Source organism: Mus caroli, unplaced genomic scaffold, assembly GCF_978045245.1.
Source record: "Mus caroli unplaced genomic scaffold, Mus_caroli_1 scaffold_13, whole genome shotgun sequence".
Taxonomy (NCBI): domain Eukaryota; kingdom Metazoa; phylum Chordata; class Mammalia; order Rodentia; family Muridae; genus Mus; species Mus caroli.
The window spans coordinates 20,755,263-20,782,586 of NW_028227268.1; the positions used below are offsets into that span (position 1 = coordinate 20,755,263).

A 27,324-nucleotide genomic window follows, 5' to 3' on the forward strand; every position below is an offset into this window, starting at 1 on the left:
ACGAGTGGTGGGCGGGTCTTGCATTCCTCCAATCTCGGGAGGGCCCGCCCCCTCGGGACTTCTTTAAAGCATTTTGTGAATTAGACACTTTGCGTTGGAGGAACAAGTGAATGAAACCGAGAACAAGTAACGTCCTACCTATAGGGGCTAGAGTAGCCCTTTCCCTGGATAGGGAGTAGATATTGTATTCCTGATCTGTTTATTTCTGGAGACCCCGAGATGTTAAAAATGCTCCCAGTGTCCTTCTGGAGTCCAAATCACTTTTGCTGTCAAGCCGCCTTTCCCTCCCTCGCAACCCTTCCTCCTACCATATAAGGAGAGGCAGCTGCTAGGAGCCTCCTAGGATCTAAAGATAGAGGCCTGTGCTTGGGACTCCAAAAGCCACGGGGCAGCTGGAGTCACCATGGAACGGTGAGTTTCAGGCCGCCATCAAACAGGTCCTGCATATTCCCCTGTCCGTTTTCCTGCAGATTTCCTCTCCCACATCTTGTAGAAGCCGCTGAGTCTGCCCACCAGCGCCCCAGACTCCACGTCTCTGTGACTGTGGGTGAGAGGGGGTGGTGAGATCTGAATGTGTTTCCTAACTCCTTACTTCCCTTGGCTCTCTGGGTTTATTCTCGCCACCTCTGCCCACTCCCACCACTCCCCTCTGGTTCAGTGGCACCACAGACGACTCTACTGTCTCCTCCCTCCACCTTTCCATATTGCCTTCAGTCTTGCCCACCCCTACCAAGCCCCACCTCCAACCTCTTCAGGCAGCCTGCCAGGACTCTGTGGTACGACAGACCCAAATATGTTTTCATGGAGTTTTGCGTTGAGGACAGCACCGATGTCAGTGTGCTCATTGAGGACCACCGCGTCGTGTTCAGGTAGTAGCCTTCCCCTGTGGACTGGCCTTGTGTCTCAAGAACCGTTCCTATCCTCCTGGTGTCTCAAGAACTTGTCCTGTCACTTCCTATGTCTCTTTACTGTAACTTTAGCTGCAGGAATGGTGATGGAGTGGAGCTGTATAACGAGATTGAGTTCTATGCCAAGGTGAACTCCAAGGTGAGGGCAGGGTAAGGATAGTCATATCTGAACAAGAAAGGCTGGCCAAGCAAGAAGACTGGAGGTTTATCCTAAAATGTCTGTCTGACAGGACTCCCAGGATAAGCGTTCTGGTCGCTCCATTACTTGCTTCGTGAGGAAATGGAAGGAGAAGGTGGCCTGGCCTCGGCTCACAAAGGAGGATATAAAGGTGAGTGTGTGTGCAGGAGTGGTCTACTCCTGTGCTCTCCCTTCATCTGAGTGCTCTCTCTGTGCACCCAAGCATCAGAGTTATATCTGGAATTGTGTTTGGCTTCTTTCCAGTCACTATTGAGGGAGTCCTCTGGGTCTTGTGTATTTGATATTCTAATTATTCTGAAATCTATATGTTTCCTCCTAGTCTAGACAGCAACCACCAGGGTTTGTTGGGGGAAGTAGGTTTTTGTCTGTTCGCTTTTGTTTTTGAGTCAGGCTCTTTCTTTGTTGCTCAGGCTGGCCTTGAACTTGCCATCCCTCTGCCTCAGCCTCCTGAACATTGATATTGCAAGCATGTGTATGACATTACAGGTATTATTATCGTTGCCTATTTTCTGTCTCATTTCTTTTTTGTTTGTTTGTTTGTTTTAAAGATTTATTTTATTTATATGAGTACACTGTAGCTGTCTTCAGACACACCAGAAGAGGGCATCTGATCTCATTACAGATGGTTGTGAACCACCATGTGGTTGCTGGGAATTGAACTCAGGACCTTCGAAAGAGCAGCCAGTGCTCTTAACTGCTGAGCCATCTCTCCAGCCCTTCTGTCTCATTTCTTAGCCACTCTTTCCATTGCTTTCAGTGGGTTCTGTTAAACATAGCCTTGACTTTATCTTTCTCACACTTAAGACCCTTTGATAGCTGCTACTCCTCTAAAAGCTGAAAGTTGGCCATCTGCTAACTGAATCTTGATTTTACATTTATTTAGTAGGTTTTTTTTCACAGTTAAAAAATCATTCTGGACATTTGACTGTTAAGAGTACTGATTGCTCTTGTAGAACCTAAGTTCAACGGGCAGTTCCCACAGTGGTGGCCCACAACCATCTGTAACTTGAGTTCGAAGAGAGCTAACACCTTCTTCTATCTTCATGGGCACATGGTACACGCAGATACATTCAGGCAAAACATTCATACACATAAGATAAAATAAATAATTCTTAAAAATTATATTGACTGGCTATTGACATTTGTAATTTTTTTACTTGTTGCTGACATTAAAAACATGTAGATTATGGGGCCAGCGAGATGGCCCAGCAGGTGAAGGTGCTTGCTACCGATCTGAGTTTGAGGCTCAGGTCCCACATCCTGGAAGGAGAGAACCAAACCCCACAAATGCAGCATCCATTTGTGTGTAAAGTGACATGCCCCTTCCAATAAATAAATAAATATCTTAATATTTTAATTATAAACTATGAGACCAGAGAGATGACCTAGTTTTGTTTTGTTTTGTTTTTGGATTCTCTCTCTCTCTCTCTCTGTTTTTGGTTTTTGTTTTTTCAAGATAGGGTTTCTCTCTGTAACAGCCCTGGCTATCCTAGAACACAATTTGCAGACCAGGTTGGACTCAAACTTGGAAATCCACCTACCTTTGCCTCCAGAGTACTGGGTTTAAAGGAGTGTGCCTCCACACCCAGCTAGAGAGGCCCAGTTTTTAAGAGCTTTTAAGTCCTATGGCTACTCTTCCATAGGACTCAGTTTCAATTCCCAGCTCACTGCTACTCAGACGTCTTGCTTGGTTGAATCCTAGGATGCTTTGTGTTGACCACCCCAGTCCATCAGCCCTTGGAGGGTAGAACTCTGCTTTTTCAGACCCTGCATTTTTGGCATTGGTGTTGGTACTGAGTTGGTTCTGGTGAACATTTGTGGATGCACATTGGAGGGCAGATTGGGGGCCCTGTACCACACTGACCTTTGCCTCTGAGTTCCTTGTCTATGCACATGCCCCACCCTTTCCCTGCACTGTTGCTCCTGTCCTCCCTGCTGAGATGGTCTGCGCTTCCTCTTACAGCCTGTGTGGCTCTCTGTGGACTTCGATAACTGGAGAGACTGGGAAGGAGACGATGAGGTGGAGCTGGCTCAGGTGGAACATTATGCAGAGGTAGGAAGTACAGCACCTGCCGGTCATCTTAACCATTCTGCGTCTGACTGCACACAGTAGCTGGGGAATATCAAGGCCCAGACCGGGATATTAGAACTTCCTCAGCAGGCCACGTGCTGATGCTAATATACTGTATATTTGACTCATTGTATATTTAGCAGAAACAAGAGAAATTAGAGATTTATTATTTTATTTATTTATTTTTGAGACAGAATCTTAACTATGGAGCTCTGGGACTCACTCTATAGACCAGACTGGCCTCAAACTCAGAGATCCACTTCTGGGATCCCTAGTGCTGGGGTTAAAGGTGTGTTTCGCCATGCCTAAGATTATGTGTGTGTGTGTGTGTGTGTGTGTGTGTATGTGTGTGTGTGTGTGTGTGTGTGTGCTGGACCTCTGGAGTTACCTCTGGAGTTACAGTTGGTTGTGAATTGTCTGATGTGAGCGTTGGAAATAAAACTTGAATCCTCTGGAGGAGAAGCAAGTACTCTGAGCCATCTTAAAACAAACAAACAAACAAACAGCCAGGTGGGAATAGTGGTGCACGCCTTTAATCCCAGCACTCAGGAGGCAGAAACAGGCAGATCTCTGAGTTCAAGGCCAGCTGATCTACGTAGGACAACCAAACCCAACAACTTAATACAGTTTCTTTATTTGTTTATTTATTTATTGGGAGGGGCAGATGCACACAAGCCACAGTACCCATGGGGAGATCAGAAGATACATTTTGGGAGTCTGTTTTATATATCTGACATGGAGGTCCCAGGAATTGAACTCATGTTCTCAGGCTTGGCAGCAGCTGCCTATTCTTTTTCTTTTTTTGTTGTTTGTTTTTGTTTTTTTTTGTTGTTTTTTGAGACAGGGTTTCTCTGTGTAGCCCTGGCTGTCCTGGAACTCACTCTGTAGACCAGGCTGGCCTCGGACTCAGAAATCCTCCTGCCTCTGCCTCCCAAGTGCTGGGGTTAAAGGCGTGCGCCACCACTGCCCGGCTTACAGCAGCTGCCTATTTTTATTGAGCCATCTTGCCAGCCCATATCAGTAAAATTTCTCACAACCTCACTTACTGTTTGCAGAGTACTGTCTGCATTCAGTAAAAATGTAACAAAACCTCTCCCACCACTCTATAATTCTGTTCTCTTCTATGATTCTAGGTGGTTTTCCTGAGCTAGAAAAGTTCATAGGAATCTAATACTAACCAGTATAAAACTCACAAGTCACTGGTTCCCCATAAATAGCACCTGGCATCTGTGATTTGGTTTTAGAAGACCAGAAACTCCTTAATTCAGGCTGTAAAAGGACTCACAGACCCCAGACTTTGACATGGAAGGTGCTTTCTGAGTGTGTTTAAATTGATTGATTTTTTTTTCTTTGTGAAACTCAGTCTTCCTGTGTAGCTTAAGCTGATGTTGAACTTGCTATCCTCCTGCCTCAGCCTTGTGAATGCTGGAATGATTGGTCTGTAACACCCACTTTAGTTTTTTTTCTTTAAGTAATTTTCATCATGCTTTGTTATTTGTTTTATCATGTGTATGTGTGCCTACTCGAGCTTCTGTACCACGTGCAGGAAGTTGATGGAGGAAGTCTGAGAGCAGTAACTGCCTGAGAGAGGTGCTGGGAACTGAACCTGGTTACACTGCAAGAGCAGAAGTGCTCTTAACCATGGAGCCATCTCTCTAGGCCCCAAGCTCCCTCCCCCTTTTTGTTTAGTTTTGTTTTTGTTTTGAGACAGGGCTTCTCTGTGTAACAGCCCTGTCTGTCTTGGAACAAGCTTTATAGACCAGGCTGGCTTCCAACTCACAGAGAGCTGCCTGCCTCTGCCTCCTGAGTGCTGGGATTAAAAGCTTGTGCCACCACATCTGGCTGGCCCTAGTGCTTTTGAGATAGGGTCTCATGAAGCCCAGGCTGATCTTGAAGAGCTTCCTATGTAGTGAGCTGAGACTGGCCCTGAACTCCTAACCTTCCTGCCTCCACTTGTTAAGTTCTAGTATTTGCAATCAAGTGCCAACATACATCACCTGTCCCAGGTTAACTTTTGTAAGCCACCAGGTGGCCTCTGGGAACCAAAGCCGGTCCTCTTAAAGAGTAGCAAGTGGTCTTAACTGTTTTTTTTTTTTTTTTTTTTTTTTGGTTTTTCGAGACAGGGTTTCTCTGTGTAGCCTTGGCTGTCCTGGAACTCACTTTGTAGACCAGGCTGGCCTCGAACTCAGAAATCCGCCTGACTCTGCCTCCCGAGTGCTGGGATTAAAGGCGTGCGCCACCACGCCCGGCTTGTTTTGTTTTTTTTATTTATTGATTATAAGCTGTCTTCAGACACTCCAGAAGAGGGAGTCAAGATCTCGTTATGGATGGTTGTGAGCCACCATGTGGTTGCTGGGATTTGAACTCTGGACCTTTGGAAGAGCAGTCGGGTGCTCTTACCCACTGAGCCATCTCACCAGTCCGGTCTTAACTGTTGAACCACATATCTAGCACCCTCTGGCTGGGACCATCTCCCATCTCTACTACTATTCAGACTGCTCTGCCCTCACACCCCCTCCCCCTTGCTTCTCTTTCTATTAGCTTCTGAACAAGGTCAGCACTAAGAGGCCTCCCCCTGCCATGGATGATCTGGACGTAAGTAATACCTTCCCTAGATCTTTCAGCTTCCGTTAAGCCTTTACAAATAACACATTAGAGCTGGATACAGCCCCAATATTGGGAAGAGAGTTTTCCCACCATGCACGAGTCCCATGCTCCAAAAAAGAACAGGATTAAAAAAGCCCCACAAACATAAGAATGTGCATCACATTCTCTAGCACACAGTGGTCCTCTGCAGATTCTGAGTTTGACACAAGGTTGAGTGTTCCCTAAGCCGCCCCTTCTTCCTCCCCATCCTAGAACACACCTGCAGCTCCTTAGAGCAGTGACGCCGCCGTTTGAAATCCTCAAAACAAGGGGTGCACAATAGAGTCCTGATCGCTGAGTCCTGGTGCTTTACCTCATTCCCCAAAGTGAGCCTCCTAAGAGAAGTGACTCTTAGGATTCCAGGAGAGCAGCGGGAGGGAGGGAGGGAGCAGCATCTGTGAAGGCTGCCATAGAAACCACAGGTGCTCTGTCTTCTCCTTCCAGGATGATTCTGACAGCTAACTAGCTTTCTGTGATGGTGGAGCCAGGGAGGAGGCAGTAGCTACCTTCTGTCATGCTGAAAAGCTGGGATGCTGCCTTCTTCAATTACTTTGTTTGCATCAAGATCCACAGAGACCTCTGAACTCTTCCAGAAGCTCTTTCTGAAGGGTGCCTCTCCATGTGTTAGGTCTTCCTCCTGGGCACCTGCCTGAGCATGCTCCTGCATCAGGTGGGGTGGGACGCTGACTGCTGGGGCTGACTTCCCACTGACGTGACTTAGAATCTGTGCTTGGGATGCTTGGGTGTTGGGACATGTGTTCAAATGTGGTAAAGCAAAGGCCAAAGAAGAAAGAGATTATAATAAATTCTAGGAATGATCCTTCCCTTCCCTTCCTGTATTCTCCCCTCTCTGTGGAAAGCCCCTTTTTACTGCAGAGCTTGTGGCCACTTTGCAGTAGGAAGGTGTTACAGAGACTGCTCACCCAGATAGGTCCCTGTCACGCCTGGACCTTTAGCTTCCTGTACCAGAGTATGAAATGTTTTGTTTGGTTGTTTTTTTAGAAAACGAGAGTTTGGTCCTCAGTGCCCATACCAGGTGGCTCACAATCACCTGTAACTTGGTGTACGTACACATAAGTAAAAATAATATTTTAAAAATCCAAATTATCGGGGCTGGTGAGATGGCTCAGTGGGTAAGAAGAACACTGACTGCTCTTCCAAAGGTCTTGAGTTCAAATTCCAGCAACCACATGGTGGCTCACAATCATTTCTAATGAGATCTGATGCCCTCTTCTGGAGTGTCTGAAGACAGCTACAGTGTACTTATTTATGGGGTTAAGCCCAGTGAGCAGAGGTCCTAAAAATTTAACTCCTGCCAGGCAGTGGTGACATACGCCTTTAATCCCAGCACTTGGGAAGCAGAGGCAGGCGGATTTCTGAGTTCGAGGCCAACCTGATCTACAGAGTGAGTCAGGACAGCCAGGGCTATACAGAGAAACCCTGTCTCAAAAAAACCAACCAACCAAACAAACAAAAAAACAACAACAACAAAAAAACCCAACAACAATAACAACAACCCCCCCAAAACCCCAAAAATCAACTCCCAACAACCACATGAAGGTTCACGACCATCTGTACAGCTAAAGTATACTCATATACATAAAATAAAAATAAATCTTTTATTTCTGAGTTCGAGGCCAGCCTGGTCTACAAAGTGAGCTCCAGGACAGCCAGAGCTATAAAGAGAAACCCTGTCTCGAAAAACCAAAAAAAAAAAAAAAAAAAAAAAAAAAAAAAATCTTTTTTAAAAATCCACTCAGCCTATTATTGCTGGGCAGTCGTGGTGAATGCCTTCAATTCCAGCACTTTGAAGGTAGAGGCAGGAGGATATCTGTAAGTTCGAGGCCAGCTTGGTCTACAATGCAAGATCCAAGACAGCCAGTCAGGACGTTACACAGTGAAATCCTCTCTTAAAACACCACCACCATCCAAAAATAGAAATTATCATAAATCATAGGTTTCTGAGTTAAATTTCTTCCCTTCAGTTTAAAAAAAGTTACATGATGAAATATTATGGGTATTGGTTTTAAGTAAAATATTAACATATATGTCTGTGTATTTCTGTCGAGCCCCTCTCATTTCCACCTTTATGCCGCAGGGCCTCTGCTGGCCAAATCACAAGGCCCCAAGAGCTGAAGAACGTCTTAGCTCCAGCTGTGTATTTAGTTTTGTGGTCTTCCAGTCTCAAAACGGTGGCAAAACAGCACAGAACACCCACAGTTGGCAGTTTCAGTAAATCTGGGCACTCTATACCACTTCGTGCCGAGCCCGGTAACGCTTAAGAAAATTTGTCCCACATCGCTCTCCGTCCGTCGCCCGGCTTTTCTGCGCGCGCGGGTCTGTCCGGCCTAGGAGACCGCGATGGCGTTCCTGTGTCAGCGCGACAGCTACGCACGGGAGGTGCGGACTGGTGGGCGAGGGTCCTGAGACTGAGGGGGCCATCGGGAGGGAGGGTGGCTGCAGGCTCTAGTCTCGGCGTAAGAGGGATAATGCTCGCACCCCTCTCCCTGCGCAGTTCACCACCACCGTGGTCTCCTGTTGTCCGGCCGAGCTGCAGACGGACGCGAGCGGAGGCAAGAAAGAAGTGTTGAGCGGATTCCATGTGGTTCTGGAAGACACGCTGCTTTTCCCCGAGGGCGGGGGACAGGTACTAGGAGCAGCCACAGCTGGACCCCCCTCCCCGGAACCCCCACATTCCAGTTCGCTCCTGCAGAAAGATGCGCTCGCCCTTTCTCAGCCTCAGTAAATCCAGGGACGTTAGTTCAATGCATTATTCATTCAGCATATGCTTATGTAGGTAAGACACAGGCAGTGTGTCATATTCCAGGCGCTGAAGAGAGACTGAACCAGACAGTGCCTCCAAATACACGTGGAGTGCTTATTGCAGACAGCCCGGTATGCCAGATATAAGTAATGATAATGTCCCTAGAAATAAGCTGGGTAAAGGGAAAGAGCGGTGGGATGCTCTCCTCTGTAGAGAGCCTTCTGGACTACTGGGTAGTTGTCTGTGAAGGGAAGGGATGAGCCAATGTAGCTATTTAGTGGTTCTGGGGCAAGAGAAATAGTTCAGGTAGACAGCAGAGCTGTGCAAAGACCCTGAGATGGAAATCAGCACGAAGCATTTTACAGGGACTAAGATGCTGCTTTGAGAGTTCAGAAGAGGGGCGGTGCCTTTCAGAGCAGACCTTTTGAATGTTTTGATGGAGAACCTAGCTACATTTTACAAAAAAAAAAAAAGAGAGTGCCACCCGGAGTGGGGGCTCTAGGAGGGTTTCTTAGCAGCCAGGTTGATAGCATAGACAAGGACAGTGAAGCCTGAAAGAATCTTCCTAACTGTAAACAAAGCGGTGGGATAGTGCTGGAGTTTGTGCATGTTGAGGACAAGCTAGAGAGCTTTGGAACAGAGGGCCTTGGAGGGTCTAGGAAGGTATAGACTCCATTCAGGAAACCAGCGAGCTGTGCAAGATCTGAGGCAAGGAAGAATTTGGTAGACCAGGGGAAAGCCTCAGTTTGGTTTTTTTTTTTTTTTTTTTTTTTGATTCTTTTTGGTTTTTTTTGAGACAGGGTTTCTCTGTGTAGGCCTGGCTGTCCTGGAACTCACTTTGTAGACCAGGCTGGCCTTGAACTCAGAAATCCGCCTGCCTCTGCCTCCCAAGTGCTGGGATTAAAGGCATGCACCACCACCGCCCAGCCAAGCTTCAGTTTTTGCTTTTTAATTTTTAATTTTTTTTTTGTAATACAGTTATCTGGTTTTTTTTGTTTGTTTTTGAGAAAGGATCTTTAACTTTTTGTTTCTTTTGGGTTTTTTTTAATATTTATTTATTTTATGTATATGAGCGCACTATGGTTGAACATATGGCTGTGAGCCTTCATGTGGTTGTTGGGTATTGAATTTAGAACCCCCTGTTGGCTCAGGCTCAGGCCCAAAGATTTTATTATTGTAACTAAGTACATTGTAGCTTTGCACCAGAAGAGGGCGTCAGATCTCATTATGGATAGTTGTGAGCCACCATGTGGTTGCTGGGTTTTGAACTCAAGACCTTTGGAAGAGCAGTCAGTGCTCTTACTGCTGAGCCATCTCGCCAGCCCCAATTTTTTTTTTTTTAAAGAAGTTTATTTTTTATTTATACGAGTACACTGCAGCTGTCTTCAGACACACCAGAAGAGGGCATCAGATCCCATTACAGATATTGTGAGTCACCATGTGGTTGCTGGGAATTAAACTCAGGACCTCTGGAAGAGCTGTCATCTTAACCCCTGAGTCATCTCTCTAGCCCTTTATTTTTTATTTGTTATCAGTTCCTATTTCCCCCACATCCCACATCTGATCTGCTAAAGAAAGAGACCTTTGATCCCCAAGTGTCTATAGAGTGCCTTTTATTTTTATTATTTTATTTATTTTTAATTTTTTTTTGGTTTTTGGAGACAGGGTTTCTCTGTGTAGCCCTGGCTGTCCTGGAGCTCACTCTGTAGACCAGGCTGGCCTTGAACTCAGAATCCGCCTGCCTCTGCCTCCCAAGTGCTGGGATTAAAGGCGTGCGCCATCACTGCCCGGCTTATTATTTTTTAAAATTACATTTATTCATTTAATTTTTATTTATTTGTGTGTGTGTGTGTATGTGCTGGGGTGTGTGTGTCAGAGGACTTGTGGGAGCTGGTTTTTCTCCTTCAGGTCCCAGGGATCTAACTCAGGTCATTAGGGTTGGTAGCAATTACCTTTAAACCTGTGAGCCATCCTGACAGCCCTGAGTCTTTCCTGTTAGACAGTACTCTTTGTCTCCCTGATTTCCAGGCTATTAGATCTCTTTAGATGGAGTTTCTGTGGCGTGATCTGTGTGTCCTATCTACATGTTCTTATTTGGATGGCTTGTAGCAGTTGGCACTTGATAGTTTTCTAGATGATGTTTGGATATTGTTTAATCTAGTCCTGGTGTCAGTGTTGAGGACTGAGTGATTAAAGGCAGGGACGCTCAGACCACTTTAGTCTGTTAAAGAGAATCCAAGTCAGTGGTTCCCAGCCTTCCTAAAGCTGTGACCCTTTAATACAGTTCCTCATGTTGTGGTGCTGCCCAGCAGTAACGTTATCTTGTTACTACGTCATAATGAAATTTTGCTCTTAAGAATTGTGATGTAAATTATCTGCTATATGACCCCTGTGAAAGGGTCATACAACCCCCAAGGGGTCATGACCCCGCTGGTTGAGAACCACTAAATTAAGGTGCCAGCAGCAAGGATTAGGATCTTTTGAATTTTACTAAAATCTTCAGTGCTGTGCATATTTCCTTCTGATTTAATGCTGCTATTCTGCCCTAAAAAAAAAAAAAAAACAAAGGTGTTGAAAGCGAGGACAGAGAATCGGTCATGGGGTTGGTGTTGTCTTCTTTTCCACTAGGAAGCTCAGATTCCCAGTCTGTGTCTCTGGGAGCCTCCCTTAGAGGCTTTTCTTCTCTAGGTAGGGTGAGCCCTGCTCCATGGTTGATTACTTACTTCTTTCTCCCAGCCTGATGACCGTGGTACCATCAATGACATCTCTGTGCTGAGGGTGACCCGTCGTGGGGCCCAGGCCGATCACTTCACGGAGTCACCTCTGTCCCCTGGGAGTCAAGTCCAGGTCCGGGTGGACTGGGAGCGGAGGTTTGACCACATGCAGCAGCATTCAGGTAAGGGCCACAGGACGGGAACACCCAGGAAGACGGGCTGTGAATAGCCGTGTCATAGTGGCTGAGCTGGGGTTTCAGTTCTCTGGGGGGCAACACCCTTAGAACCAGCTTTGATCCAGGTACTGTGCTATGACCATTGTGAAAACAACGTGAACATTAACGTTCTAGAAGAACTGTTGGCCCTTTTTATCTCCTTTTTAATTTTGTTAAATTTAACAGGGAAGGGGGTATATACATGTCATATTATGCCTGTGGGGGCCAGAGGACAACTTGTGAGGATCAGTTCTGTCCTTCAACCACATGGATTCTGGGAGTTGATGTCAGGTTGTCAGGCAGATTCTTAATCACTGAGCTATCTCGCCAGTACTTTCTTGGTTTTGGGGTACAGTATTTTCCCATGTAGCCTTGGTTGGCCCAAAACTCAATATGTAGATCAGGCTGACTTCCTGCCTCCTAAATACTGGATTACAAGCATACCATGCCTACCCGGTTACTGTCTCACTTGATGTCTCTATCTGGATGTCTTATAGGTTTTCAAATTCATAATGTCCCAAAATGAAGTGGAAAGGTCACTGCCTTCTCTATGCTTGTTTGATATCCTGCTGGTCTTCAGTACCCCCCCAATCACTCACAGCATCCCCCCCAGTCACTCACAGCATCCCCCCCAGTCACTCACAGCATCCCCCCCAGTCACTCACAAATCCCCCCAGTCACTCACAGCATCCCCCCCAGTCACTCACAGCATCCCCCCCAGTCACTCACAGCATCCCCCCCAGTCACTCACAGCATCCCCCCCAGTCACTCACAGCATCCCCCCCAGTCACTCACAGCATCCCCCCAGTCACTCACAGCATCCCCCCCAGTCACTCACAGCATCCCCCCCAGTCACTCACAGCATCCCCCCCAGTCTCTCACAGCATCCCCCCAGTCACTCACAGCATCCCCCCCAGTCACTCACAGCATCCCCCCCAGTCACTCACAGAATCCCCCCCAGTCACTCACAGCATCCCCCCCAGTCTCTCACAGCATCCCCCCAGTCACTCACAGCATCCCCCCCAGTCACTCACAGAATCCCCCCCAGTCACAGCATCCCCCCAGTCACTCACAGCATCCCCCCAGTCACTCACAGCATCCCCCCAGTCTCTCACAGCATCCCCCCAGTCACTCACAGCATCCCCCCCAGTCACTCACAGCATCCCCCCAGTCACTCACAGCATCCCCCCAGTCACTCACAGCATCCCCCCCAGTCACTCACAGCATCCCCCCCAGTCACTCACAGCATCCCCCCCAGTCACTCACAGCATCCCCCCCAGTCACTCACAGCATCCCCCCCAGTCACTCACAGCATCCCCCCAGTCACTCACAGCATCCCCCCCAGTCACTCACAGCATCCCCCCAATCACTCACAGCATCCCCCCCAGTCACTCACAGCATTCCCCTCCCCCCCCCCCAGTCACTCACAGCATCTCCTCAGTCTCTCAGGTCATTCCAGATTCTTTATTGGAGACATTGAGTCAGTCATCAAGCGTCTCCATTTATCCTCAATTATCTTTCTGCTTCCACCCACTGCAGTAGTCCCAGTCCCAGCCCTAACCATCTCCCCTATGACCTCTGGCTGGTTTCCTCACATGTAGTCTTTCTCCTGCTCCTCTGTTCCTATACAACAGCCCAAGCAGCCTTTTCTTTTCCTCATATTAAGGACTAAATCCAGGACCTTATGCCACAGAGCAGTCCTTTTATTTCCTTGCACTGCTGGAGATTGAAGGCAGGGCCTTGCTTGTGCTAGCTGAGCCCTCTGTCACAGAGCAGCCTCAATAATCCTTAGAAAAGAAAAGAAAAGAAAAGAAAAGAAAAGAAAAGAAAAGAAAAGAAATCTTCAAATCTTCCTTGTGTGTAAAGCTGTTACCAAGGCTACAGACCTGCTGTGGCTGCTCGTGGATATGCTCTGACCTCATCAGAACACCCACAGCACCCATCTTTTTGAACAGATTACTGGTACACATCACACCCGTTCCCTCTTCAAGGCTTTGACAGTTCTTTTCTGTCTTCCTGCTTAATTCTTCCTCTTCCTGTTCTTCCTGTCTTCTTCCCTCTCATCAGTCAGGAGTGCAGGTGCACCTCGGAAGTTGAGCTCTGCGTTCTGCACGTGGTAGGCGCTCAGTAAACATTTGTCAGATGAATGAATGCCACATGTCAGAGCTCCTCCTCAGACCCCCGCTTCTGAGGAGGTACTTTGCCTTGGCAAGTTTCCTCACAAGTAGCGTTGTAAAGCTGCAGGAGGAATTCTCTAGCTGATGGATTTATCTATCTGTCTATCAATCAATCATCTATCAATCAATCATCTATCTATCTCTTGCCTCCAACACCACCCCACCCCCACCCCCCAGTGCTGGGAATTGGCTTAGGACCTTATACTTACTAGACAAGCACTCTGTCACTGAGACAGGCTTCAGGCCCTTATGGTTTTCAGTGAAAATGCGTGTCAGGCCTATGGCTGGGTGGCTGTGTGGCTGGGCTTCTCACCTTGCTCCCATCCCGCTCTTGACTCAGGGCAACATCTCATCACTGCGGTTGCTGACCTTCTCTTCGGGCTGAAGACAACGTCATGGTGAGCAGAGGCATGTGGTGTGGTGAGAGGTCCCAGTGCTGGGTTAGGACAGTGTTCACCGTGCCTGCCTTCTCTTGAAGACTGGGCCATGGATGCTCTTGTGTCTCTTAGGAGAAACTTTAAGAGGAGACATCTGCCTCTGATTGGGAGAGAACATAGAGTATAGAGCCTGGAGCTAAATCTATGGTTCTTCCATTGCATGGCTTTGGTCGTATTCCTATTTAATGCTGCCTTTGTAAAATGGGAATGGCAAGCTCTACCTATTGATTTTGTTTGTTTGAATTCACAGCAGTTAGCTCCTGAGTCGACATAAGTGTGGTCCCCACCCCTTTTGTTATAGGAACCTGAACTCACTGTGAATACACAGGTGACTTAAAGTCCCGGCCTCCTGCCATCTCCCCAGCACTAGGATTCTGGGCCTGCGCCTTCAGACTCAGTGTGAGTACTCCTCACAAACTCCCAGCACGCTGTGTCTGTGCTGCTTTTTCTGGCAGGGAGTTAGGGAGACTCCGGAGTGTGATTGAGTTGGACAGCCCTTCTGTGACTGCTGAGCAGGTGGCTGCTATCGAGAAGAGTGTCAATCAGAAAATCAGAGACCGGCTGCCTGTGAGTGTTCGAGAGCTGAGCCTGGATGACCCTGAGGTGGAGCAGGTGAGGAGAGAGCTGACAGCAGTTTCCACAGAGTGGCTCTCCAAGGGCTCCTCATCAAATTTCAGACAGCCCTGTTCCCTTCCCTCTGTTCCAGGTGAGGGGTCGGGGTTTGCCCGATGATCATGCTGGGCCCATTCGAGTTGTTACCATCGAAGGTGTAGACTCCAACATGTGCTGTGGGACGCACGTGAGCAATCTCAGTGACCTTCAGGTAAGTGAGGAAGGGCGATGGAGTGTGTGTGGACAGGGTGTGGGCGAGCAGGGCTGGGGGTGGTGGGAGAGTCTCTTAAGTCTCTCCTTTGTTACTTCAGAGCTAAAGAGGGGGTCTGGTCTCTCTTGCCCTTGTGTCCTAAGACCCACTGGGGTGTGTTTGTGTCTCTGTGTGTTACCCTTTGGTGTAGGTCATTAAGATTCTGGGGACTGAGAAAGGGAAAAAGAACAAAAGCAACCTGATATTTCTGGCTGGGAACCGGGTACTGAAGTGGATGGAGCGAAGTCATGGAAGTGAAAAGGCCTTGACCTCACTACTTAAGTATGCTCTGCCCTGCCACACCACACCATGCCACGCCACGCCATGCCCCTTCCACACTCCCTGCTCCCAAGGTCTGCACCCCTGGGCTTAGCATTTCCACCACTAGAGAGACAGAGTGACCTGCTCCGAAGGGTCAGGTGCTCTGGACAGCAGCTCAGATCCCCACAGAATGCTTTAGTCCTGTACCCTACCTTACAGTTGCTTAAGGACCTCTTTGATTGTTCCCATCTTGAGGAAGGTACCCCAGCAAGGAGGGTATCATAGATTTCTGTCCCCAGCTTCAGAAGGGCCTGGGCAGTTGGCCATTCTCCATTAACCGTTGTCTTATAGGTGTGGCGTTGAGGATCACGTGGAAGCAGTAAAAAAACTCCAGAATGCCACCAAGCTCCTGCAGAAGGTGATGGATCCTGTGGGCACTGGAGGGGCCTGGGCCCCTCGCCTCAGCCCATGTGTGGATTCTCAAGAGGGTTTGAGGGCAGTGCAGGAGGAAAGACGATGGTGCCCTGTTATCTTTTGCACATGTCTGAGTTCTCATATCCATTTCAGAACAACCTGAACCTCCTTAGAGACCTGGCTGTGCACACTGCCCACAGCCTCAGGAGCAGCCCAGCCTGGGGTGGTGTGGTCACACTACACAGGTGAGAATTGAAGGGCCCGGGTCTCAGCCTCTCCCCACAGATCAATGCACAGTGGGATGTGGGTTGCTAAGTGGTTGGTTTGCTAGTTAGCAGACCCCAGGAAGGGTGCTACTGACTTCCTGGGTTTAATAGAAGCATCTTCACTGTAACTATGTAGGCCTCATTAGCTCCTTTCCTGGCTCTCTCACCTTCTGTCAGATCTGCCAGGATCCTGGGGATCCATGGGTATAAGCCAATGAGGCTGAGGGCATCTTCTCTATGCTGAGGGGTCTGGGACTTTGTGCACTCAAACAGGAAGCAATCAGGACTGTCAGTTTTAGTCCTGCCTCTAGAGGAGGAACCTGGCCTCCTACAGTGTCACAGCACCACCGCTTCATCCTGGGTCTCATGTCTGTGTCCTTTGTCGTAGGAAAGAGGGCGATTCTGAATTCATGAATATCATTGCCAATGAGATTGGATCAGAGGTGAGAGAGAGAGAGAGAGAGAGAGATATTGAGAGTGTGAATGAGAGAGAGAGAGAGAGAGTGTGTATTTTCCTCCACTGTGCAGAGGCCCTGGGAGGCATGGATGAGGGAGTTAGCTTAGCCAAAGTCCCTTCAGGTTAACACAAGAAGAGCTGAAACAATTGTATTCAAATACTAGCTGAGATCAATCTCTGTAGTCAAGAAAGCTTGAAAGGCACCTGGATCCTTGTGCTAGAGAATGTCGGGTTGGTGAGACCCTTTGAAGACCTCTGCCTCAAGTCTCACCACCTGCCTTTCTTTCTTTTTTTTTTTTTTTTCTGTTGTCTCAAGTCTCACCTGCCTTTCTTTCTTTTATTTTTTTCTGAGTCAGGGTTTCTCTGTATAGCCCTGGCTGTTCTGGAGCTCACTCTGTAGACCAGGCTGGCCTCAAACTCAGAAATCTGCCTGCCTCTGCCTCTGCCTCCCAAGTGCTGGGATTAAAGGTGTGTGTTACCACTGCCCTGCCCGGCAGTCACCTGCCTTTCTTGATCCTAATAGTCCAGCATAGGAGGTTGCCAAGCTTCTTTTGCTCTTACTTCAAATTCTTCTTCTTTTTTTTTTTTAGGATTTATTTATTTTATGTATATGAGTACACTGTAGCTGTCCTCAGACACACCAGAAGAAGGCATCAGATCCCATTACAGATGGTTGTGAGCCACCATGTGGTTGCTGGAAATTGAACTCAGGACCTTTAGAAGAACAGTCAGTGCTCTTAACCACGGAGCCATCTCTTCAGCCCCAAACTCTTTTTTTTTTTTTTTAAAGATTTATTTATTTATTATTTATTATATTTTAGCTGTCTTCAGACACTCCAGAAGAGGGACCCAATCTCATTACAGATGGTTGTGAGCCACCATGTGGTTGCTGGGATTTGAACTCCAGACCTTTGGAAGAGCAGTCGGGTGCTCTTACCCACTGAGCCATCTCACCAGCCCCAGCCCCAAACTCTTTATGGAATGCCTCCTGGGCTCAATCCTCAGGTCTCTTTGTAATTCTGCTCGATACACAGCACTGAGTCTCACAGATCCCTGTTCTAGCCTGAGAGACATGTGACTTCAGCATTTGTAATTTGGAGTGGTAAATGCTGGAGGCAGAACACATTACTTAAAGAGAATGAGAGGCTTCAGGGCTAGGCCACAGAGCCTGCTTAGAGGTATTCAGGTAGCCAAGGAGCAGAGTGGCCAGCAGAAAGCAGTGGTGTGGCTGTTTAGGCAATGGCAGCTAGGGTGTGTGGTTCAGCACAGACAGGAAAGGATGGTGGAAGTGAGGCTGTGAACGGTGTCTTCTATTCAGTATGGTCAGTGGCCTTCTCCTAGTGTTTAACCTCCTGGCCATTCTCACAGAGCTTGGCAGCCCAGCCAGAGTGGGAGGCTGCAACATCACCATCAGTGACATCTCTGTGGTTTAGAGGACTGTAGGGTGTAGGGGAGTGGACCCCATGTGTGCTCATCTCCTTGTCTTACTTTCTAGGAGACCCTCCTGTTCTTAACTGTGGGGGATGAGAAGGGTGCTGGGCTCTTCTTACTGGCAGGCCCGGCAGAGGCTGTGGAGACCCTGGGGCCCAGGTAATGTGAGTGGCTCCTGTGAGGGGGGAGGTTGTGTATTTCGGCATCTGCTGCAGCCTGTGCTCCTGCAGGGCATCACGCTGTGATGTCCTTGGTTCACAGAGGCATGTGAGGCAGGCTGAGCAGATGTGGTCTCACACAGGCACGCCTAGTTTGACAGATGAGGGACCTTATATCATGCACTTGAGGCCTCACAGTAAAAGGGGCAGAAGGAGATGAGAGCCCAGGGCTTGCTTTATTTTCTATTTATTTATTTATTTTAACAGAAAATTTGATCCTAAGCAGTGGCTCTCAACCTCTAATGCTGCGACCCTTTAATATGCTTCCTCATGCTGTGGTGAGCCCCAACCCTAAAATGATTTTGTTGCTACTTCATAACTAATTTTATTACTGTTATGAATGAATCTTAGTATAAATATCTGATATGCAGGATATCTGATGTTCAGCCCCTATGGAAGGGTCATTCATCCCCCAATCGGGTCATGACCACAGTTTGAGAGCCACAGCCCTAAGAGGTCTTCTCTGACACTGTGCCTGGGGAACTGTGAACAGATGTTTCCTCACCCCAGACCAAAGTACAGATACCAGCAAAGTCCATTTAGTTTTACTTGGGTTACTTATAGGAGCCAAAATTACTTAAAGATGGCTGTGTTATCAAAGCCCTACCCAGCATGGGTGACAGGTCTCAAAGCCGGGAACCTGGAGCTCACTGCATGAAGAATGCACATGTGGTATTGTGCCTTTGCCTCTGTTTAGTTGCTCTCCCTGAGCTCGGAGTCCTGCAGAGCCCGTCCGCTCTCCCTTTCCCGTTCTGCCTCTGTACAGCGCAGCCCACTGTGCTGGTTCTGTCCTGTAGTTCTCTTTCTCTTCTTGTTTTTTTTCGAGACAGGGTTTCTCTTCTCTGTGTAGTCCTGGCTGTCCTGGAACTCCCTCTGTAGACCAGGTTGGCCTGGAACTCAGAGATCTGCCTCCCAAGTACTGGGACCAAATAAACCATGCCTGGTTTATTATTTTCTTGTTTTAACTACATTCAGAGGTAGACTCCAGTTCCTTTGGGCATTAGAATTTTCAGTCATCATTGGCTCTCTGGAGTATGTGTTCCTTGGAAACATCACAGGAAAACATAGTTATTTATAATGGAGACTCCTAACAGGCAGCCTCTGGTGGCCTGAAGTCTGGTTTGGCACTATCTCCATAACCATCTCTTCATTCTCTAGGGTGGCTGAAATCTTGGAAGGCAAAGGAGCAGGGAAGAAGGGCCGCTTCCAGGGCAAAGCCACCAAGATGAGCCGCCGGGCAGAGGTGCAGGCGCTTCTGCAGGACTATATCAGCACACAGAGTGCTGAGGAGTAAGGGGCCAGGACATCGTCCCTGTGACCACAGCACTCTCTCCAACAGTAAAATGTCGTGACTCAAACATGGTTGTATACTGCCATTTATGTTAGTGTGCGTAATCTGCACGGCGTGTTCCAGTGTGCTAACTCGACTAGCACCGGTATGAGTGGTTTCTCACTTGGCTCCATTAGGTGTAACCTCTATGAGTGGAAATTAAATCAATGAAAGGTACTGAGCTAGGTCCTTTCTAAAGCTTCATGCTGTGGTAGAGTTGCTTATGGCTAGTGCAAGGCTTCACCTAGGGCTTAGCCTCATCCAAATCTCCTTGCTTTATTTTGTCTTTTTTTTTTTTTTTTTTTTTTTTTGAGACAGTCTTGCTGTGTCACTCACCTGAGTGCTGAGACTGTGGGCATGGGCTGCCAGGTTTCAGACCTCGGTTTTGTGGGGTGTGTGTGTGTGTGTGTGTGTACATGAGTGAACATGTGTATGGAGACTGGTCTTGGTCTTTGGCTACTTTGTGGGTTCTTCTTTCTCCTACCCTTCTCCATGCCTTTTCTTCCACCCTTTGAACCCCTTAACACTAGGTAGGAGAGAAAAGGAATAGAGAGGAGCCGGGCAGTGGTAGCGCACGCCTTTAATCCCAGCACTCGGGAGGCAGAGGCAGGCGGATTTCTGAGTTCAAGGCCAGCCTGGTCTATAGAGTGAGTTCCAAGACAGCCAGGGAGGGCTACACAGAGAAACCCTGTCTCGAAAAAATCAAAAAAAAAAAAAAAAAAAAAAAAAAAAAAAAAAGGAATAGAGAGGAAAGGAAAGAGATCCCTGAATAGAAAGGGGTGGGAAAGAGGGCAGTGCCATCATAGACTCCTTCCTGCAAGTTTGATCTTTGCAGTCAGGATATCTAATTCCTTCTTGTTTCCTCTTTGTGCATGACTATTTAACAAACCACGACCGCCAACAACAACCCACCCATCCCTCTGAAGAGTCCCCAGAATTCCAAAGTCGCACAATTGCAGAAACTATCGGAAGCCAGTAAATTCACATTACAGCTGGAGCATGAGGCAAAACATAGTCAGCCGTTGCAGAGCAGAACCGTATCTCACGCTGGGGATTGAAACAAAAACAGATTCTTAGACTATTTCTGTTTGTAGATTTTATTTATTTTATGTATACAAGTGCATGTATGTACAGCCATGTGACAGAAGAGGGTGTCAGATCCCATTACCATGTGGTTGCTGGGAATTGAACTCAGGACCTCAGGAAGGGCAGCCAGTGCTCTTAACTGCTGAGCCATCTCTCTAGCCCTATTTTTGTATTTTTTAAAGAAACCAAAATTGGAAGCCGGGCAGTGGTGGCGCACGCTTAATCCCAGCACTTGGGAGGCAGAGGCAGGCGGATCTCTGAGTTCGAGGCCAACCTGGTCTACAGAGTGAGTTCCAGGATAGCCAGGGCTACACAGAGAAATCCTGTCTCAAAAAACCCAAAGAAAAACCAAAACTGGAAAATCATCACTATACCATTCACCGTTTAACATGTTTTTTCATTTATTTTTGCAAGAGCACCTCCACTATTCTGGAACTCACCAAGTAGGCTATGCAGGTCAGTGAGCCCTGTCTTTGTCTCCCAGCCTGAGATTACAAGCCTACATTTACGCCTGTTTCATTTTGTTTTTGTTTATTGAGACAGGTTTTCTGTGTAGCCCTGACTGTCCTGGAACTCACTATGTAGACCAGGCTGGCCATAAAGTCACCATGCCAAGTCTGATTTTTTAACATAGATTCTTAGAATCACGTTAATTCCTTGTGGCTCCAAGGTTTTGTCAACTGACAAAGTTCTTCAGTTTGTCAGAACTCTTTGTGTATGGTATATTTGTGAGTGCAGGTATACATGTAATGTGTGCAGTGTCCATGTGTATGATGGATGGGTGTGTGTGGTGTCCGTGTGTCGTTGTCCGTGTCCTGTCTCTGCCTCTCATCTCACCATAGGAGTGCTGGGATTACAGATGCATGCTGCTGTGTCCTCCCTTGTTTATAATTTTTTGTTTGTTTGTTTTTGGTTTTTTGAGACGTTTTCTCTGTGTAGCCCTGGCTGTCCTGAAACTCACTCTGTAGACCAGGCTGGCCATGAATTCACAGAAATCCACCTGCCTCTTCCTTCTGAGGGGGTTGAAGATGTGAACCACCACCACCTAGCATGGGTTTTTTTGCTTTGTTTTGTTTTTTGTCTTTTTGTTTGTTTGTTTGTTTGGTTGGTTGGTTGGTTGGTTTTTTGTCTTACAGTGTCTAAAATAAATAAAATAAATATGTATTTATTTTGTCTGTGTATATGGCAAGTCTGTGGATGGCACAGAATAACTTTGTGTGAATCCGTTGTCTCTACCATGTGTGTTCTGGGGATTTAACTCAGGTTGACAGTCATGGAGTCCAGTGCCTTTAGGTGCAGAGCCATCTTTGCTACCCCAACTGGACTTTTTATGTGGGATCCAGGACTCAGCAATCAGATCATCTGGCTTGCAGCAAACACTTTTGCCTACTGAGCCAGCCCAGGCCCTGGGACCTCTTTCAGGGCACCAATCATGAGTGTCCTGCCTACATCACATAATCAATAATCATACCCTAAGGCTGCAGCCCCTAAGCACCCCTCACTGGGGAGCTAGGATGGGAGTTTCCAGGGGACACAGCACTGAGGCCATAGGACTAATAAGACAATGGTAGACTGGGCATTTACTCAGCATCACTTGGGTGGGCTCTGTTCACTTGGAGCATGAATGGTTTATTCAAACTTGGCTCACTTTAGAACAAGTCATAAACCCGCCTTGCTGGGCAAACATGGTTGTCTGGCTTACTGCTGAGGCTTCCAGTTCCTTGACCTGGCCTTGGGGACATGAGCATAATGTTCTCAGAGAGAAGGAACTTTCTGAAATTACTCAATTATGAGGAGGCATAAATACTGGGGCAAATTACGTGAAAACAGAAATTAGGTGTGTGGAGCAGGATAAATAAGCAGTGTGAACTGAGGACATCACTCCAGTCTGTCACAGGGTTCCTAATCCCATGCCCGGGTCAAGAACTGTGTGTTCCTGAAAGGGGTGGATTGTCCGATGAGGGTCACCAGAAAGCACAACGGCATGGACTGATTTGTTGGAGAAGAGTCGAGGGCCCTGGGAGATGCTCAGCAGTTAAGAGTGTTGCTGCTCTTTTGGAGATCTTGGGTTTGGTTCCCAGCACCCATATTGGATATCTCACAATCACCTGTAACTTCAGCTCCAGGGGATCTGGTGCCCTGTTCTGGTCTCTTCAGACAGGTGCACACATGTAACAGGAATAAAACTTTACATTTTTATAATGTGTTGGAGAGGTGGCTCAGCTCTTAAGAGCACTGGCTTTTCTTTTTTTTTTTTTTTTAAAGATTTATTTCTTTATTATATGTAAGTACACTGTAGCTGTCTTCAGACACTCCAGAAGAGGGCGCCAGATCTCGTTACGGATGGTTGTGAGCCACCATGTGGTTGCTGGGATTTGAACTCTGGACCTTACCCACTGAGCCATCTCACCAGCCCGAGCACTGGCTTTTCTAGAGAACCCAAGTTCAATTCCCAGCACCCACATGGCAACTCTGTAGTAACCAGCTATAACTGGTTATGTTTATGGTACTAGAGGATCTAATTTTCTCTGGGCTTCTCACCAGGCACGTTATGCACAGACACACATCCAGACAAGACACCCATACAAATAAAAATGTAAAAGGGGGGGCAACGAGATCTGGCGCCCTCTTCTGGAGTGTCTGAAGACAGCTACAATACAGTGTACTTACATATAATAAATAAATAAATCTTTAAAAGAAAATGTAAAAGGGGAGCTGGAGAGATGGTTCAGTAGTCAAAAGCACTGGCTGTTCTTCCCTACGTTCAATTCCCAGCATGTGCACATGGCAGCTCACAACTGTCTGTAACTCTGGCTCCAGGGGATCTGAACCCTCACATGACATACAGGCAAAACACCAATGCATATGAAAAATAAATCATTTTTTAAAAACTGAAAGGAATTATTTATGTGTACATATAGAGATCATACTTTCTGCAGCATAGCTATGGTGCTAAGGTACAACCGTCTTCTTGGAGTGTGAAAAATAGAAGGGAGTCCCTTGAGCAGGAGGCCAACAGTTGTTGAGTTAGAAATGTCCCTCGTCCCCACCTCACCCTTTGTTCCTGGGTGGAAAGCTATGAGTCCACCACACTATGCCAGAATGTCTGTTTTTTTTTTTTTTTTCCCCCCCTCAGGAGACCTTAAATAAACTCTGGGGCTCTGTCGGCACTGGTGGCAAAACACTGTGATGAGAAAATCTCTTGGAGAAAGTGCCTGCCCCTGTTTTCTATTCCTGAACGTGAGTCAACTCTGACTACTGTGTCCTCAGCAGAGGGCAGCCTGGCTGTTCAGGGGGTGAGTGAGTGAGTGAGTGAGGAAAGTGTTACACTTTCTGTGCAGTGTCAGCCAGCAGGACACCAGGCTTCACATTCTGAGAGTCAAGAGCAGGTCTTCCCTGACAGTCCTGGGCTGTGCTTAGAGATGAAGAAGCTCTCCCAGGGAAAGCCTCTCATCTGTTGCAGCCTTGGCTGAGGCCTGATGGGAATATCCCTGTATCCCTGTTATTTATTTATTATTTTAAAATCTTTTGAGGCAGGTTTTCTCTGTGTAGCCCTGGCTGTCCTGGAACTCACTTTGTAGACCAGGCTGGCCTCAAACTCAGAAATCCACCTGCCTCTGCCTCCCACGTGCTGGGATCAAAGGTGTGAGCCACCACAGGCCAGCTCCCTGGTTTTCTTAAAATGCCGGTTTCAGGATTTGTGAAGTCCTGAGTCTCAAATTGAAAAACAAACACACAGAAAATGCATCAACCTCAATACAAAGCTGGTGTTGTGGCACATGCCTGTAATTCCCAACATTCATGATGGTAAAGCAGGGGGATTGCCTTGAGTTAGAAACTTCCCTGGCCTATATAAACAAAACCTGTTCTCAAGAAAAAGGGGGCTGGGCGGTGGTGGCACACACCTTTAATCCCAGCTCTTGGGAGGCAGAGGCAGGTGGATTTCTGAGTTCGAGGCCAGCCTGGTCTACAGAGTGAGTTCCAGGACAGCCAGGTCTATACAGAGAAACCCTGTCTCAAAAAATCAAAACGAACCAACCAACCAAACAAAACAAAAACAAGAAAAAGGGGGATGGTGTGAGGAGATAGCTTAGTACAATACTTGCTACCCACCCACATAAATATCAGGAGGCAGAGACCGGAGGATTCCCTGGATCTCCATGGCCAGTCAGCCAAGCCCAATCAGCTAGCTCCCATTTCCTTAAAAAATAAGGTGGCAGAGATAAGTAGAGGAAGATGTGGGACATTAACCTTCAACTTCCATATAAATGCATACGCAAGGGCACGCAAACACACATTTGAACTTGTACCCACAAATGAATGTGTGATTTTTGAGACAGGGTCTCTCTATGGATTTGGATGTCCTGGAGTTCATTATTTAGACCAAGCTGGCCTGAAGTGTCTGCCTCCCAAGTGCTGGGATTAAAGGCATGAGCCCCGGTGTTCAGCAATCTTTCTTTTTTTTTTTTTTTTTGGTTTTTCGAGACAGGGTTTCTCTGTGTAGCCCTGGCTGTCCTGGCACTCACTTTGTAGACCAGGCTGGCCTCGAACTCAGAAATCCGCCTGCCTCTGCCTCCCAAGTGCTGGGATTAAAGGCGTGCGCCACCACGCCCGGCTTGCAATCTTTCTTTCTTTCTTTCTTTCTTTCTTTCTTTCTTTCTTTCTTTCTTTCTTTCTTTCTTTCTTTCTTTCTTTCTTTCTTTCTTTCTTTCTTTTTCTTTTCTTTCTTTCTTTCTTTCTTTCTTTCTTTCTTTCTTTCTTTCTTTCTTTCTTTCTTTCTTTCTTTCTTTCTTCCTTCCTTCCTTCCTTCCTTCCTTCCTTCCTTCCTTCCTTCCTTCCTTTCTTCCTTCCTTCCTTCCTTCTTTTCTTTCTTTCTTTCTTTCTTTGGGAGGCAGAAAAATTTAAAGAATTCCACAGTGCCTCATGGGTGGGGGAGAGAAGGTGCACTGGAGATCAATCCTAGAGCTTTAACCCTTGCTAGGCAAGGGCTTTTCACTGAGCCACATTGTCATCACTGCTGGATTCTTTTTTTTTTTTTTTTTTTTCTCGAGACAGGGTTTCTCTGTATAGCCCTGGCTGTCCTGGAACTCACTTTGTAGACAAGGCTGGCCTTGAACTCAGAAATCTGCCTGCTTCTGCCTCCCAAGTTCTGGGATTAAAGGTGTGCGCCACCATGCCCGGCCTCACTGCTGGATTCTTAAGATTTGTAAGGAGAATAGATAGTAATAGTCAAGTAATGTCCAAGTTGGCTCATAGAAACAGTTGCTCACTGAGCCATTCTACAGTGTACACACATTTCAGAATATCAAGTTTTGTGGTAAATACATGTAATTTTTTGCCAATTAAAATAAATAAAGTTAGCCGGGCGTGGTGGCGCACGCCTTTAATCCCAGCACTCGGGAGGCAGAGGCAGGCGGATTTCTGAGTTCGAGGCCAGCCTGGTCTACAAAGTGAGTGCCAGGACAGCCAGGGCTACACAGAGAAACCCTGTCTCGAAAAACCAAAAAAAAAAAAATAAATAAATAAATAAATAAAGTTAAGGAGTCTCAAAAAGAAATAACCAACAAGCCTGTGGACAGAACAAGCCTTTTTTCCTCTTACAGCAAGGCAATTTATATTTTTGGTGTTGCGGTAGACTTGAGTCTATAACCACCGAGCCCAGAAAACGTTTGCTTATTCACTCAGATGTTTATTGAGAGCTAAGTGTGTCCTAAGGTCCCGAGATCATGAGTCATACAGCTGTGGACCGTGTTCTTCAGGCAGTTGTAGCTGGGGAGAAAAAAAGGCGATACAGAAAAGAATAAAGGCAGGAAGAGAAGGGGCATCTTGGTTGGGGTTTCTATTGCTGCAATCAAAAAGCAACTTGGGAACGAAAGGGTTTATTTGGCTTACACTTCTATATCGCTGTTCGTCACCAAAGAGAGTCAGGACAGGAACTCAAAGCAGGAACCTGGACACAGGAGCTGATGCAGAGGCCACGGAGGGGTGCTGCTTGCTTGTTTGTTCCCCATGGCTTGCTCAGCCTGTCTCTTACAGAACCCAGGATCACCATCCAAGGAGTGGTACCATTCACAATGGGCTGCTCCCCTCCCTCAGTCAATCACTAATTAAGACAATGCCTTACAGCCGGACCTTATGGAGACATTTTCTCATTAAAGGTTCCTTCCTTTCAGATGACTCTAGTTTGTGTTTTAAGTTGACATAAGACCAGCCAACACAGAGGGTGTGAATGCACTTAAGTCTGTGGGGTCAAAAAGAAAAAGAATCAGGGCTGGGGAGATGGCTCAGTGATTAAGAGCACTGACTGCTCTCCCAGAGGTCCTGAGTTCAATTCCCAGCAACCACATGGTGCCTCACAACCATCTGATGCCCTCTTCTGGTGTGTCTATAAAGAGGTCAGCTCAGCCATTAGAAAATTTCACCGGACCCTCACTCCCACCCCCTTCTTGGAAGAGACAGGTCAGAAAGTGCGTAGGCCAGAAGGGAGAGGCTGAGTAAGCTCCTACTACCTCATTCCCTAAAGACCAATCAGTTTAAAGGGCGTACTGTTCTGCCAATCATTTTGTGCCTAGTTGCTGATGCTCTATTCTGCCCCTGAAAACCATATAAAAACTCGCCGAATGGGCCTCTGGGGGTCGCTGCCTGTCCTTCGGGTCTGGGACAAACCCAGTGCAGTGGAACAATAAATGCCTCTTGCTTTTTTTTTTTCCCAGAACTGAGGACCGAACCCAGGGCCTTGCGCTTGCTAGGCAAGCGCTCTACCACTGAGCTAAATCTCCAACCCCACCTCTTGCTTTTTGCATTGATTCTGGCTCCACGTTTTTCACTAAGGGAATGCCCAGGCTCACCAGAGCCTTACATTTGAAGA

At 47.1% G+C, this 27,324-nt stretch overlaps 2 protein-coding genes across 2 annotated transcripts; both read left to right on the forward strand.

Annotated features, from left to right (window-relative positions):
- The first annotated feature begins 47 nt into the window (after nt 1-47).
- Ptges3l (prostaglandin E synthase 3 like) lies at nt 48-7,011 on the forward strand. The gene is made up of 7 exons (XM_021176378.3): nt 48-411; nt 756-869; nt 981-1,047; nt 1,139-1,237; nt 3,071-3,160; nt 5,720-5,773; nt 6,269-7,011. The coding sequence occupies exons 1-7, from the start codon at nt 404-406 to the stop codon at nt 6,284-6,286; spliced, it is 450 nt and encodes a 149-aa protein (XP_021032037.1). The 5' UTR covers nt 48-403; the 3' UTR covers nt 6,287-7,011.
- Nucleotides 7,012-8,121: 1,110 nt separating this feature from the next.
- Aarsd1 (alanyl-tRNA synthetase domain containing 1) lies at nt 8,122-19,398 on the forward strand. The gene is made up of 12 exons (XM_021176377.3): nt 8,122-8,224; nt 8,340-8,471; nt 11,325-11,484; nt 14,035-14,092; nt 14,587-14,743; nt 14,838-14,954; nt 15,145-15,275; nt 15,606-15,672; nt 15,822-15,913; nt 16,323-16,377; nt 17,887-17,981; nt 19,199-19,398. The coding sequence occupies exons 1-12, from the start codon at nt 8,186-8,188 to the stop codon at nt 19,332-19,334; spliced, it is 1,239 nt and encodes a 412-aa protein (XP_021032036.1). The 5' UTR covers nt 8,122-8,185; the 3' UTR covers nt 19,335-19,398.
- Nucleotides 19,399-27,324: the final 7,926 nt, after the last annotated feature.

Excerpts from the sequence above, each read along its gene's own strand:
- Aarsd1 (XM_021176377.3), top strand. The coding sequence starts at position 8,186 with ATGGCGTTCCTGTGTCAGCGCGACAGCTACGCACGGGAG. Across the intron at positions 8,225-8,339 it reads GCGACAGCTACGCACGGGAG|TTCACCACCACCGTGGTCTC; the intron begins GTGCGGACTGGT and ends CTCCCTGCGCAG. Across the intron at positions 14,093-14,586 it reads GGGCTGAAGACAACGTCATG|GGAGTTAGGGAGACTCCGGA; the intron begins GTGAGCAGAGGC and ends TTTTTCTGGCAG.
- Ptges3l (XM_021176378.3), top strand. Across the intron at positions 870-980 it reads GACCACCGCGTCGTGTTCAG|CTGCAGGAATGGTGATGGAG; the intron begins GTAGTAGCCTTC and ends CTGTAACTTTAG. Across the intron at positions 1,048-1,138 it reads ATGCCAAGGTGAACTCCAAG|GACTCCCAGGATAAGCGTTC; the intron begins GTGAGGGCAGGG and ends TCTGTCTGACAG.